We start from the raw sequence: 15,638 nt of genomic DNA, 5'->3' as shown, positions 1-15,638 counted from the left end.
CTAGAAATTAAACTAATCTCAAAAGTACTGTTATTCATGTTTCATAGGCTTAATGCAGAGGTGCAGAAAACGAGGTCACTTTTTTCTCCTCAGGTCCTCAGCAGTGGCTGACAAAGGCTGAATGTCATCCCTCTGCTAACCAGAGTGTTCAGAAAACAATGCCGACGTGCAGGAATACTCTGCCCCATGGCCTCTTTTTGTTATATGTCTAATATTAAGTTCATTAAGAAAAATTATTGAGAAATAGACATTTTACCCTTGACTCACATCTCAACAGACTCGTAAATGATAGAAATATCAAACCCAGATTTCACCTGTTTTGGCTGTACAATGTCCTGCCAAAGGCAGTTATATGAAAGAGGATAGATTCCTTTACTTCTGTAAGGATGAAAGGAGTACGGATGTAGGGGTGTAAGGATTGGGCCTACAGGAAAGCTGGGGAGGGGCTCTGGGTCAAGGAGTGCAGGGATAGGTCAAGGGGAATGGTTTTCAGCTGAAAAAGGGGAGATTGAGATGGGATCTTAGGAAGAAATGTTTTGCAGTGAGGGTGGGGAGGCCCTGGCCCAGGTTGCCCAGAGCAGTAGTGGCTGCCCCATCCCTGGAGGGGTTCAAGGCCAGGTTGGATGGGGCTTGGAGCCCCTGATCCAGTGGGAGGTGTCCCTGCCCATGGCAGGGGTGGAACTGGATGGGCTTCGAGGTCTCTTCCAACCCAAATCATTCTATGAGTCTGTGAAAGAATTACACAGGGTAACTTTTCTTACTCGTCTGTTATTCATACTTTTATACACATTAACAGTAGCTTAAAATAAAATCTAAAAAGCTCCAGACAGTGTGAATCCTTGGAAGTGACTTAGTTTAAAGCAGCTACTTATGCACTTAAAGGAAAGCTCTTGACAACGAGAAATACCTGCAGCCCTGCGAAGGCCCATCACTGGTACAAATGCCTATGTATAACAATTAAGTTGTAATTGCAGTACATATAAATTCTTGGCATCACAGCATGAAACTTCTAACTGCTTTATAAGATATAAAAATGACTGCACTGGCTGCGGTGCTGTTAATGAGTTCTTACAATGACACAGATCTGGACCTTGTCTGTGCAGAATGGTCAATAAAGTGCTCCAACGTTCCTGTCTAATGAACAGGAACAGTGCTGCTACGGCAATAGTAGCCGAGTCCTTCCTTTTGCAGATAACATTAACAAAATGGTAGTGAAACAACTTCCTAAGATAAAGACTGAATGTCCTGTTTGGGAGTAGGAAGTATTAACCGACAAGATCCACCCATAACCCTGCCTCATCGTCAGGTTTTAAGACAGAAGCAAACATTTTGAGAACTCACTTCATGAGTCCTTGTCTAGATAGCTTCCTGACTAACTTCCCTGCTCTGAATTCAAGACCTTAATTGTGTTGCCAACATCATGCAACTCTAAGAAATAATTCCCAATCTTCTGAACCCTGCCATTTAAGCATGAAAACGGCGCTCAGTCTGGAAAAATGCAGTGACTCTCCTTTCTTTCGCTCATTGAAATTTTCATGGCACTGTTCCCAACAGCTTCAAAGTGAGGTGGCATCACGAAACTAAGCAACGGGACAGAATATTAAGGAGACAAATCCACTGAGCACAACAGTCCTGTCAATTAGAACATAGTTGACAACCATAAAATAATTTAGCTTTGGCAAAAAAAACCCCAGAGCTCAGTATTGTGTAGTGAATGAAATCTCAGAAGAATTATACTAGTTGCCTGATTTAGAAGTAACTCAGTAACCCCGACTCACTGCTGAGTATGTTATAAATGCCGGATAAGAAAATCAGGAGCTGTGTTACTTTTACTTAAAGGTATGTATTATAGTGCTGAGAAACTAAAACCCCATGATTTCAAACCCAACGTTCTACACACACTGGGTGTAAAACAAAATGCAAGCTTAAGAGACAAAGATCCAATAATATAAAACACAGAACATGAAAGACTGCCAAACTCTTAATCCTATTAATCTACCGACTTTAATCCCTAACTTTCTCATTAAAAAATATCTCTGTAACGTGGGGTTCCTTCCGCATGGAGGAAGGGGCATGCAGCGCCCCATGGAAATCCACAATAACACGATGTATGTTGTTCTACAGGCTTTGGAGCATAAAGAGGGTGTTATTCTTCAGCTGAAATTAGGCAGATGTTGATTACTAGTCAAATGATGTGGTATTGGGGGCTTGTGAAGTAGAGAGAAATATTTCTGGTAACATGAGTAGCAGCTGTAAAAACAGTGCAGAAAAATAAAACTGAACTTGCACAACATTAGGGAATCATGCTATTTTTTAGGTAATATTTAAGTTAAAAGAATACCACACATCTGTTAAAAATACACTCACCTCTTCTATTGGAAACTTTATAAAATCTAGATTTTAAAACCTCACTCTCATAAATTGAACGCACTCCTCTAATTAAAAAAAAATAAACCCGCATAATCTTCTGGCTTAACAAGGAAGCCAAACCCGATCAACTCTTGCCTTCAACACAAGGAATTTTTGCAGCCCGAGCCAAAAACACAGAGATTCACAAAACCCTGACCTACCTGAGAGCCCTAATAAGCTTCAATATAGGCCTCCTATGTTTTGAAAGCCTCAAATGGAAATACATTTTGGATGCAGACTGGCAATTTTGTGTTAATAAAGCACAAAAGAGTACCCAAATTCTGCAAAGCATTTACATTGAAAAATAATACAATGCACATTAATAACCATATGGAGCAGTGATAAAACAATCCTTGCTGTCTGCCATATCAGCTTCACAAGCATTCACTGGTTTTTCAGGAAGGGGGGTTGTTGGAATGCAGTATTTTTTTCTGAATAACATTGCATTGAATAACAGTGAAGGATGAAATACCCTGATTTATCATCTAGAAAAGAAAGGTGTTTCACTGCTGTCTTGTATAAGCAAAACATTTGCACAGTGGCTGTATCAGTGGGGTAGAGGGACCCACACCAAGTAACATGTTAAACCTCGTCCAACGCATGTGTGCCAACTCCCTTCAGCCTGGTCTATCCACCATCCTTTCCTCCTTGCGTCGGGTTAGCAGAATTTAGGTCCGGCCCAATGCTTATTTTAAATCATTTTTTTGCCTTCAGAGCTTTTGGTGGAAGGATTTGATTGTTCAGTTACAGACAGGTGGTTATCTCTCCACACCTACCTTCTCATGAAACTGGAAGCAATGCCAAGCCTAGGCAATGCTTTTCCATACATTGCTTCCCATAGAATAAAGGGGAAAAAAAGCCTGCTATTGTTAGTTACATTCTTCAACAAGCTCTGTGGCTACACATCCAAATAGTTCACTGAGTTCCACTACGTCCTTTCTAGTGATTTCAGAAAGTGCAGCTCAGTTCGACACCATGCCATGGATTTAGCCATTTTAGAGATGGTTGTAAGTGTACATTGATGGAATATCAGAAAACTAAAATACAAAGTGGGAAAAGTAAAATTTGCTTTACATCCTAACTAGCATAAGCATCTTTTGAACTAAAGATTCCTTGGCTTCACATCTAGGAGTCACGGAGGAAGAGTGAATAGTAACAGTGTACACTTATAGCTAGGAAATCCATCCTGCAAACACAGAGGAAAAGATTTGTTTAGATTCACTCAGTTTTGGGCCAGTTTTGCTGCTGCCCCATTCTGTTAATATCTAGAACTGAACCACTAAAACAGCCTCAAACACCCAAACCAGACTGTGCTTTGGAAATGAAACTGCTGTTTGCTGATCTGTCCTGTTGAAGGATAAATAGATAGATGAGCTGTTTGCTATATGCAGTTGTTCTTCTTCAGCTATTTAAAGATCATTTCATAGCATCTTGCTTGGTTCTCAAAAGAGAAAAGAAGGCACAGGGGGTTCCACTCCTGAAAGAGTAAGGATGACCTAGCATTTCAGCAGACATCCTGAAGTAATCGTCTACCTCTCTACTGAAGTCTGTAACAATTAAAAGCCTGATTGCTGAATTATCATGCAATACCACACGAGGATGGTTGCAGTCTTCTTCCCACTGTAAGCATCAAAAGCAAAATCTGTGTGGAACATCTGTGCTGGAAGGCTGTGACACCATCAGACCTCAGGAAGATCTACCAGATTTACGCTCAAAGCAGTGTATCGTTCTGTCTCTCTCATCACCAAACTGGTATTGTCATCAGTAACTTGGCAGCCCTCCTGTGGGAATCCAGGAGTCACCTTGGATCTCCCCGAGCACTACACAAACTTTGAGAAAACACAAGTTGCCTGTGAGTTTAACTCAGGTTACTTAGTGCAAACTAAGATCAGGATTTACATGTGGTGAAGCTTAAAACCAAACAACTCAAGCCATAAAAGGTAGAGTAGTTTCGGAAAACACAGAATACAGACCTTTGTGCAGGCAGCACAGGTCATCTCAACTCGAAATACATGAAATGGAGTTACAGCACCAGCAGAACCTTTTTCTGGACTCAGAGCAGAGCAAAAAGAAGAAAATTATAAATGGGAACAGGATGAAAAATAATGGCAGTTTTATGAGAGTATTGTTGGCAAATCCTTCAGCATGAACACAGAAACCAGAATATTTCCTGTTAAGGGACTGGCTTTGAAAAGGCTTTAAACCTTTCAGGTTAAGGGCAACTGAGTAAGCCATAACATAACTCTCATGGCACTGGCACTTGGTAGTATTACTCATTACTTCATTTCATTAAAACGCAGCAGACGTGATCCCTGCTCCAAGCAACATACGTAACCCGAAGTGAGTAGTGGGTGCATGCTCAAGCACCTACATTCCGTACAGACACACCTGCTGTGTTTTTTAAAACATTATTTTAATGTCAAACAATGTATTTTCCCTTTTTTCTGATAAATGGCCTTATTTTGGCAGCATTAACGATACCTGTGAGTTTAAACGAAGCTTCTGTGTTTCTAATACTTCTTTCTTCCTTTCATGTGTATATTTGGAGAAATTATAATCTTCTCCATATACAGATAGAGGAATACATACTACATTAATATTTAAGCAAGTTTCTTTGCTTTCTTCATTGGTGAAACTCAAAGCTTTACAATAGACTAACATGGTGAGTCAGTCTATTCTATGACTGACCGATGTAGCATATCGAGCTAAAAACATGGCAGAGTTCCATAGGGAAGTGGCAATGCTGGACAGCTGGGACAGCTGCTCTAAAGTATGGATTGAGACTTTTACAGCCTCCTGTACGTTTCAGAGGCTTTGTAAGCAACATTAATCAGCAACGAATGCAAACTATTTTATTTAGAGTTCTAGCCTTGCTCTCTATTCTACCTCTTCTACCCTGGGCAGCATTGCTCTCAAGTGGGTTCACTAATTATTGTCTGCTGTTACAAATTCTGTGCAGACTACTCTTCCCCTCTGAGGTTAAGATTATTCTCCCTGCCCCACTGAAAGGATCTCTCTGCAAGAAAAGTTAAGCATATCAAACACCTAGCTTCCAGTCTAAAGAATAACTAGTTTTTTGGTGGTATCTCTGCACTCATGGAACCCGAGTGGTCAAAACTGTGTTCTTGGGTTCCTCTGGCTGCTTTGCTAGTGTTACTTGTCAGTATTCTTCTACAAGAGACCATGAGTTTGTAAGGTCGGACCATAACATACTGGGTAAAAGATCTATAGCATCTAGACACAAAGAAGGTAAAGGAAATAGCGTGCCTATACCCTGTCTTCAAACTTCAAGGCTTTTATCTAGGACTCCTAGCATTACTTTACCATAGTTTGGGTGAATACGGTAGATGAGGCCCATTCCGCTTCCAAACCTTTACTTAGTTTGCTTTCTGATTGTTCACATTCCAATTCTTGGCCCATTACAGACATCAGATGCCTGATTTAAACTGGAGCCCGTTCCAACCCGCAACTGTGTGTCGCCCAAACTACTCTGAACAGAGGAAACCCACCTGCAGCAGCGCTTCGCTTATAAGGACGAATGAATTACAGTCCCTTCTGTGATTCCAAGTTTCCTCATCTCTCCAGTCCCATTCTGAATCCACTGAATTAACTCACCCTCAAAACTAAAGATGGCCACTGCAGAAAATCTCATTAGCAGATTGGCTCCCATTCTTTTCTTCCAGAATACAAAGGGTTTTAATACTTAGGTGCTACAAGGAAGCGGTAGTCCTGGATTGGCCTGATCACTTGTAGCAAAAGCATGACAGGGTATTAATAACACCCTTTCTTTCTTAATCCTATAGGTAAGCACTCTGAGGATAATCTCCTACCCTTTGGTTGCAAATGTTAATAATGGCCAACTCTTGGCTTAGCTTTGTTCTGGCTGCAATGCAAACTGTGGCACTGCCAGCACTGTGCTCTGGTCTCTGGTTAGCTCAAGGTAGTTTATCCCACCAGACAAATGAAAATCATCACTATTATGTCACTGGACAGGTCATGCATCAATTCTGGAAGTTTCCCTTACGATACCGTGGAACAATGAAAGGCATATAAAATTAAGAAGGCGATTATAGTTAACATAAGCGAGGCACCCGTGTTCTTCAAACCAGACAGGCATATCTTTATTGGCTACTGTACAGTTGTATTGGCATTGCTAAGAACTACCAACAGGTAAACTGAGGATTTACCACGAATTTCTGTTTTGATACACACAGGAGATACTCCCATCTCACAGTGGGGTTTATAAAAAGAGCACAAACACAAAAGAGTATAAATATAGTTTCACAGAATCACAGAAACATAGAATAGTTTGGGTTGGAAGGGACCTTAAACCCCATCTGGTTCTGATCCCCTGCCATGGGCAGGGACACCTCCCACTGGCTCAGGCTGCCCAAGGCCCATCCAACCTGGCCTTGAACACCCCCAGGGATGGGGCAGCCACAGCTTCCCTGGGCAACCTGGGCCAGGGCCTCACCACTCTCATGGTGAAGAAATTCCTCCTTCTGTCCAGTCTAAATCTGCCCCTCTCCAGTTTATAGCCATAAGAAACTATTCCCCTCTCCATCACTCAGAAAGAATGGAGATCTTGGAACAAGGCCTGGAAGGAATACACACATACCATCACAGGAGAAGAAAAAGCCATTTCACACAGCAACCCCATGTGGCCTGCAAAGCCCACATTTGTTTCTGTTGTCTCCTGGATTACCATGCAACTATTTTAGATCTTTGACCTAGAAATGTGCCCTTAAAAGCTTCAAACAAACAACCTGGACTCTCTTCTCCTGAATGTTGTTTTGATAAATGCTTTCACTGAGTGAATAAATCCCAGCCGCACTACAGCCACTGCCATCTCCCAACCACGTTTGTAGTAGCCTATCATCAGAACAACAGAACTGCTGAAGTGCAGGAACAGAGCCAACACAGTGAGAAACACTGCAATTTCTATAGGAGTGGTATTTAATTCCTTCGGATGTATAAACCAGCACTGGATCTCATAATACTGTTTGCAATAGACTCATAGAATAGTTTGGGTTGGAAGGGACCCCAAAGCCCATCCAGTTCCACCCCCTGCCATGGGCAGGGACACCTCCCACTGGCTCAGGCTGCCCAAGGCCCATCCAACCTGGCCTTGAACACCTCCAGGGATGGGGCAGCCACAACTTCCCTGGACAACATATTCCCTGCCTCACCACAGAATCATAGAACCACTAGTTTGGAAAGGACCCACTGGATCATTCCTAACAATCCCTAACCCATGCCCCTCAGCACCTCAGCCACTCATCCCTTAAACACCTCCAGGGAAGGTGACTCAACCACCTCCCTGGGCAGCCTGTTACAAAATCTAGAAAAGCAAATCTAGAAAGGCAAAATCTAGAAAAGCAAACCTCTTTCATTAATCTCTCTTGAGGAAAACAGAATCTCTATATAGGCTTTAAAAAACCCCAAACCCCCCTCCCCCAAAAAACTAATAGAATCATATCATAGAATCATGGAATGGTTTGGATTGGAAGAGACGTCAAAGCCCATCCTCCCATGGGCAGGGACACCTCCCACTGGATCAGGCTGCTCCAAGCCCCATCCAACCTGGCCTTTGGAAAAGAATAGTTTTTTTATTAAAACATCAAATTCTTTAAAAAGTCAGTGCCTGTGTGGCTGGGGCTCTGCAGCTGCCACTGCGGTGCTTCCCCCGACGCACATTCACTGGCAACTGGAGATGTTTATGTAGCAAGTTTAAGCTACTGCACTCCAAAGAGTGCCGGAAGGAAAGAAGGAAAGAAGGAAGGAAAGAGAGTAAGAGAGAAAGAGAGAGAGAGAAAGAGAGGGAGAGAGAGAAAAAGAGTGAGAAAGAGAGAAAGAGAGAAAGAGAGAGAAAGAGAGAAAGAGAGAGAGAGAAAGAGAGAGTTAGAAAGAGAGAGAGAGAGAAAGAGACAGAGAGAAAGAGAGAAAAAGAGAGAGAGAGAAAGAGAGAGAGAGAAAGAGAGAAAGAGAGAAAGAGAGAAAGAGAGAAAAAGAGTGAGAAAGAGAGAAAGAGAGAAAGAGAAAGAAAGAGAGAAAGAGAGAAAGAGAGAAAGAGAGAAAGAGAGAAAGAGAGAAAGAGAGAAAGAGAGAAAGAGAGAAAGAAAGAAAGAAAGAAAGAGAAAGAAAGAAAAAGAAAGAAAGAAAGAAAGAAAGAAAGAAAGAAAGAAAGAAAGAAAGAAAGAAAGAAAGAAAGAAAGAAAGAGAAAGAAGGTAGAAGGGTGAGCAGAAACAGCTGCACATTATGTATGGGAATGTTTGCATTTTGGTGAAAGGACATTCTTATATATACAAGTTCATTTGAATACAGGAGGTCTTCCGAATTATATACATACATATTATGTGTCCATAGTTCTGCTCTATCTCGTAGTGCATACTCTGACTGATGTGTCATTTCAGAAAAACACTGTAGTTTTCTATTTTTGCATGTTTGGATGCTTTCTTCTGTCTGTTCCCATAAACATTTGGGATGCCGTCTGCAACCCACCCACATAACAACAACACATTTGGATTTAGACCCCTCGCCTTGTGGCACTTCTTCCTTGTTTCGATGAGACCAATAGCATCTGGCAACAGCTTGACTGAGGCGTCAGGCATTAAAGAGATAGGAAGAAGTAACTGCTCAAAAATAACTCCTCATATTTTAGGTACTTAAATAAAAGGGCTAAAGCGAGGCAATAAAATATAATATATAAGAGCTTGCACGAGTCATTATCGCAACCTTGTTTGTAGCTTTTTAGGAACTTAAATCTTTCTTTTCCTGTCAACACAGTTTTTTAAGTCTCATTTCAAGGTTTCTGTAGCAAAGCTAATTCTGATTATAAACTTTTGTGCTATACAAAGATTAAATTTCTATTCGGATGGCTACCTCCTAGTGTATAGACATGGCATGAAGTAAACTGGAGGCTACACCCGAAGCAGGGATTCTTCCTCAAGATGTCCATCGGAAGGATGTTGCTACTCCTAGTGATCTCAGATCTAAATGATCATCATCTTTATCTGGACACGTCAGGACTCGCTGCTCTGAGTTTCTTAATGAGGATAACCCACCCCAGGCAGCCAGAATACTCAGCAGAAAGGATGGAGAAGAAATCAGAGATTTTCTTTCGCCGTTTAGGCAGCTGCCTGGTTTGGGTCCAGTGTCAAGGACAGAGGCGCCACTTCTAAAATTCACAAATGGTCTTAGAGGCACATAAACAGAGCTAAATCCCAAAGGGGCAAATCAGGAACGCAAATGGCTGGCCCAGTCCCAGCCCTACGGCTTCCCCTGCATGCAGAACCACACACCTTTGCTCACGGGTCTCAGAATCTACTGCAAGGCTAGGGGAGAGCAATTAGCCTTTATTTTCACAAAGAGCAGCTCCTGCATCCCAGCCTGGATGACTTTGCCCTCCTGTTCCTTAATCTACCTATTGCTGAAGGCCTGCAGCTCATTAACTACTGAGTTTTGCTTTAGACTGCAACTCCCTAACCAAAAATATACTCCTTTACTAAGCATAGGTGTTGTGTAGTTTATCACTGATGCAATGGGAACGCCAGTGCAGCCGGTATTTCACACTGGACGCATCCATCGTGATAAGAGTCTATAAATCTCTTTTAATTCTAAAAGACAATGAAATAGGTTTCCTCTGACATAAATCATAACCCAGAAACAAAACCACTAAAATAAACCTAACTGAAGTAAAAGAACAGTTTAATAGTTGTCCGTATTTCTCATAGTACTGTGATCTTAACAGACCTGACAGCTTTGTACAGGACGTAGTCTGAGTGTTTATAGGGTCCAAACAGGTGACAAAAGAGATTTTCAAAGCTCTGTCAGCCACTCTATCTGCCCATCTTTAATATTTACATTTTTCTTTGTAATATTTTTATTTTTACTTATTTATTTTTACTTAGTTTTAAGTTTATATATTTAAAATAAGGATGCACATAAGCAGTTATAATTTCTCATCCTTATGTCCAATAATATCTTCAACATTCTCCTATGTAAATATTTTTATTATATAGTTACTGATATTCAACAGATACCGGAGAAAACAGATCTTATTTATCAATCAGGTTTTACCTTCTCCCTTAGCTCCTGTTTTTTAGGATAATAAAATTAATCTGGAGAGTAAACTCCGATTTGTTTCCCTTTTTGAAGGAGTAATGAAGTTGATTCCTTTTGTTGAGTAAAGCTGCCTGTCTTCAAACAACAGGACTGTGTCCAAAAGGTTAAGGAAAAAGGCTAAATAGCATCATCTTAAAAGTTGCATAAGTACAATTATATTGTATTATATAGTATCATAAAGCATATAGTATTTAGCAACATTAAATTGTAACAATGAGAGTAATTCTTCACTAACTGTTCCCTTTAATTTTCTAATGCCTTAGAAAATCAGCCTAAAAAGATACGACTTTGAGGGAATATTAATTTCAGTGAATAAACACACTTATTTACTCCATTCTGATTCCACCTCCACCTCTGACTTGGTGTGGGGCCCTCGTTAACTGCTCGGCTCCTGCTGTCTCCTCTGCTGGGAGCATCATGGCCATGTTTCACTGCATATATCACCGTAGTGTGGCAAAATTCATCTAATGACAGCGAATTTATTTTTTAAAAAGCCCCTAGTGTAAGTAGTTCCCCACGATGATAAAAATCTCTAATACACAGTTTATTTACAGGTAAATAATTAGTGTAGCTAATCTCAGACGGAAATCACCCAAGTTTGGGAAAGATGCCTAATCTTCTATTCTTATTGTACACGAACACTTTTGTATTGTATAAAACCCAACATTTTTCTGCTGACTGTAGAAATACAAACACATCCCAAGTTATACTTAGTAAGTTCTTTCCTTTACCCAGTTCAAAATTACTCTTTTGTTGATGTAAAGATGGTTCAGAGATGTTTATTCAGGAAAGAAGGAATAAAAATACTCTTAATATTAGAAACTAATGAATGTCCAACAGCCAAGCTGACTTACTAAATTGAACACTGTCCTGCTACAACCGCAGCACGCTGGATGCTGGCAATCAAAGCAGCAGTTGCTCCGAGAGGCGGCAACTTGACCTTATGGACGCAGCCCAACCGTGGGAGCCAAGATCTGAGCCATATGATTTCTGTTCTGAGGCTCTACCCAGCCCCTGCCCGGCTTTGCTCACATTCACCTCCTTTTAGTTCAGCTCCTTGAGACAACCTGTAGCTACAAATGGGGATAAGAGTCTAGATATGAGCACCCTGCGTAACAAAATACACAGAATCATAGAATCACTAGGTTGGAAAAGACCTCTTAGATCATCGAGTCCAACCATTGCCATCAATACAAGTTCCGTAGAAATGCTGCGTCCCACTGCTGAAATATTAGAGGAGATGCCTTTTGAAAAACAGAAGGTATTTTTAATGCAGAACAAATTTGAGGCAGGCTGAATTGCTGGCATTAGAACACGAAGGCTCTCCATATGTATTCCATATCTGCAGATTCCGCATAAGGAACCAATAACTGTCTGACAGATAAAATGACATTATTACATTCAGCAACCAGAGGCTGTGCTCTGTCAAACAGAGGAGAAGCCAAGCCAGCCACGGTATGCCTGAAACCATTTCTTGAAAAGAAGCGCAGACTGGGAGGAATCCTAAGTTATAACCACCCTCTGAACCACGAGTGGAGAGAGGAGATGGCTGGGCCCAGGAATGCTAAATCAGGAAGTGCTTGTGGTTAAAAACAGAAGCAACCACATGAATAAGAGGTTTTAGGAGACAGCTAGACGACACTGATTGAAAAAAATATTAAAGCGCAGAAAAAAAGAAAAACAAGAAGGAGTAGAAGGCCCCAAAATATCTGTGTGCATTTGAATCCAGCTTCAGGGGAACAGAAATTAAACCTCAAGTACCTAAAGATTTAGACATTCTGTAACAATAAAACTTCCTTGTTGTTAAAAAAAAAATAAATCTCAATTTGGTCTTTGTTCACCATCTGGAAGCTTTCTCTTAAACAAACAAATTAATGAAACACATACAACATAAAAATGGTTTTCATTTTCTTCTACACACCCAGAAAAAGATCTCTTAGTGACAAACCCCAGACATTATAATTTCAGCCTCACCTAACTGCAGGGAGACCCCATGAGCTATCACCGATCATCGGTACCATTCCGATGACTAATGGTTCAACGTTAGACAGAAAGGAAAAAATAGTTTTCATTATCCTACAAAGTTTGCATTGAGTAGGCAGAAGAGATTTCGTGCATATAAACCACGCTATGGTATTAAGAAAACAATGGCACTAGCTCCGTGCTGCCATCTCATCCCTTCTACATGGAATGAAGTATTTAACGAGGAGATGTTTTTAGGAAGCAATGATGCAAAGGAAAGCAATGCAAAACAAAACAACGTGATTTTAATTTGACCTTCCCAGCAGTAAAATACACACAATCCGCAACACATTTTATCTGGCGTGAGATCAAAGCGCTTTAGAAGTACTGTTAATTTGTGGGAATCTGCAGACGATTAAAGAGATGCTGCCACTTACCATTTGAAATGAAGACTTTGCTGCTCATGTTTAAAACAGCTCTTTCTTCCAATCCAACCCATAAGTCTAAAGTGCTGCTTTAAAAGCGTTTAAAAGGCTTGGGAGGAAGGAGCGTTGTGGCAACAAAGAGAGGACTCAAGCTTTGAAGCTGTAGCATCCACATCACGTTGATTACTACATCTTGTTTGCTCTGCTAATAAGCGAGGAAATGAGACATGCCCATTATTAGGTGGGATCGGCCTCTATTTGGCTGTAAGGAAAACTACAATCTGGGTACCTTTTCTTCATATAAGATGTCTAGTTGTCAATTTATCAAATAAATGCTTTTTGGGGAAAAGCACAACTATGATGCCAAAGTTTTCTTCTGCATCAGCTTGATATTTATTCAATGAACAGGAAGTAAGAGGATTTCATTGTCAGAGTGGTCAAATCCTGGCACGGGGGCCAGGGGAGGCTGCAGCATGTCCATCCTTGGAGATGCTCAAAACTCAGCTGGACACAGCGCTGGACACCCTGATTCAACCTGAGTAAGGAGTTGGACTAGACCTCCAGAGGCTCCTTCCCACCTAACTTATTCTACAAAACACCATGCCCGTTTCACACTCATTTTGATGGAACGGTTCCTTTCATCGTGAAAAGTAAAGAAGGTGACTGAGAGTTGCCCTCATGCTGAAGAATACTTTCCGGTCTCTCTCATACCTGCATCAAGTGATTTGCTCCCACACCTATGACAGAGGGAGCAAATCCAACCATGACCATTCAAAACTGCCCAACTGGGAACTGCAGTTACAGAGTTGAAATGGAGTTCAACTGCTGACTGCTCCAGGGTTTGCCACCATTTCTCCATGCAGACCAGACTGGTTGTTCCACTACATCTGCAGAGGAGATATAATAGCACTCATCCAGATCCTAACAAAAACAGGACTCAATACTTTTGGGAGGTGGAAGTCCCCAGAGAAATTTTGCCCATGTACCACCTTCTTAGAACCTGTTCTTCTCTGTGCCAAGTAGTCCTGGTGTATTTGAAACAGCAGATACAAGAGAGAGGCCTCAGAGAGGAAAGCTAATGATTTCTCCTTTCTTAAAATCTCATACTTTGCTTGTTTAAAGAATGGGAAATGAATAAACTGTGTCAAAAGGAGCAGCGATTCATTTATACAAGTTAACACAATTAAAGACAAGCCATATTAAGAGAAAAGCTAAAATCTATAGTTTCAGAAAAGTGAAGGAAAGACTATTCTCTTGTCTCCTGATTTCATGCGTAACATTGATGCTCTAATCTTGTCTGGCACCAACTTTCAGGGTGTTAACTTCAAGTCTATTTAGCTGATAACAATTCTTCAGTCATCAACGGAAGCATCCCTTTCCTTTGCTCACTGATATTAAGGACGTGTGTTTTATAAATTCTAATGAGATTTAGGCTTTCTTTAAGATTTTGATGTACAATTTTTGTCAAAACTGTTTGGTAATTTAATTCAGATTTCCAGATTCATAGAAATTCAGATTTATATTACAGGCAGCCAAATTATTTTTATTTTCAGGACATTGCTCAATCTAGTGGTTTTTTTGGTAGCAAGCCTTAAAGTCTACTTCTAGCTAAAGTGCCAAAAGAATGCTAAAATCTACCAATGTAATTTTTGCTATGGCTTGTAAAATTAGGCATATGCTCATTTGCATTTTAATATTTTTCTCTATTACAGTGATTCGAGCAAAAATATCCAGCGAGAAGGTGGTTCCTGCCAGTGATGATCCTCTTGATACTCACAAAATGATCCGGTATGAAATCAAACAAATAAAGGTACATGAATCACTTAGCTACTTTGAAGTTCAATGCTGACAACCAATGTAAACGACTACAATTCAGCTCTAAACGCTATAAGCTGGAAAAGGCTTCAGGTGCCTCCACAGTCAGACCCAGGTGAACCACACAGAATTAATCAAAACAGGGATAAAAAACCATGAAAAACAATAGAAAGCTGTTCTGACATTCATGAGTTGTTTGCTAAGGAACTATATTTTGATAAATTTTTTGTTATTCACAATTGCTTTACGAAGACTTTCTGGAAACATCCTTCAGTCTGTCACTGTTCGATGTATTTACTCTTTCTGGTGGATACCCAAACACCTACGCTGCCTTATGGTATTGCAACTCTCTGATTGGATGGTGCAGACTTCATAAAGAGAGGAAAGAATTTCCAGCAGAACTAGCAATGAGTCTTGCTCATAGGTGAACGGGGATACTTGTAGAAATAGTTCTTCTCTGATAGTCATATAAACAAAACTTCATTTTTATGAATGGTGCTGGGAAAGCAGACACACAGTTGGAGCACCCAAACCCATGGTCATTTCCAACCTCACAGGACTTTTCTATTACTTGTTTAGCTCCAATAAGGAGACATTTTTAATATTAAAGTACTTTAAAAAGGCATATCTTGACCCCATTCAAGTCACCATCAAACTCCGATCTAAAAAGGAGCAGACCTACCTGCTCTGGAACACACAAAACATAGGCAGCCTCGGTCAGTTAAAACCAGCTGGGTTGGTGGGGCTTTTTGCTTGGTTGTTTTGTTTGTTTATTTGTTTGAAGTGTTCTAGGTGGTTTTAGCTCTCATTTTTCAGACAATATTATTTTGTATTGTTTGTGTTGATTTGTATCATTACATTTAGTGGGAACGCTTAAGTAGAACATGCGAATGGCTACGTGC

General features: G+C 40.6%; 2 protein-coding genes across 2 annotated transcripts in view; one reads left to right on the top strand and one right to left on the bottom strand.

Annotated features, from left to right (window-relative positions):
• The window catches only part of SYN2 (synapsin II), a 199,849-nt gene that overhangs the window by 72,279 nt on the left and 111,932 nt on the right, over positions 1 to 15,638 (bottom strand). The gene's annotated exons all lie outside the window — the stretch shown is intronic.
• Positions 1 to 15,638, top strand: part of TIMP4 (TIMP metallopeptidase inhibitor 4) — a 32,694-nt gene that overhangs the window by 6,830 nt on the left and 10,226 nt on the right. Inside the window, exon 2 of the mRNA XM_009566967.2 lies at positions 14,634 to 14,731. Within this exon, the coding sequence (XP_009565262.1) occupies positions 14,634 to 14,731 (98 nt within the window). The remainder of the gene's footprint in view (positions 1 to 14,633; positions 14,732 to 15,638) is intronic.

This window comes from Cuculus canorus, chromosome 11 (assembly GCF_017976375.1).
Source record: "Cuculus canorus isolate bCucCan1 chromosome 11, bCucCan1.pri, whole genome shotgun sequence".
Classification (NCBI taxonomy): Eukaryota; Metazoa; Chordata; class Aves; order Cuculiformes; family Cuculidae; genus Cuculus; species Cuculus canorus.
This window is presented reverse-complemented; position numbering and strand designations above follow the sequence as displayed.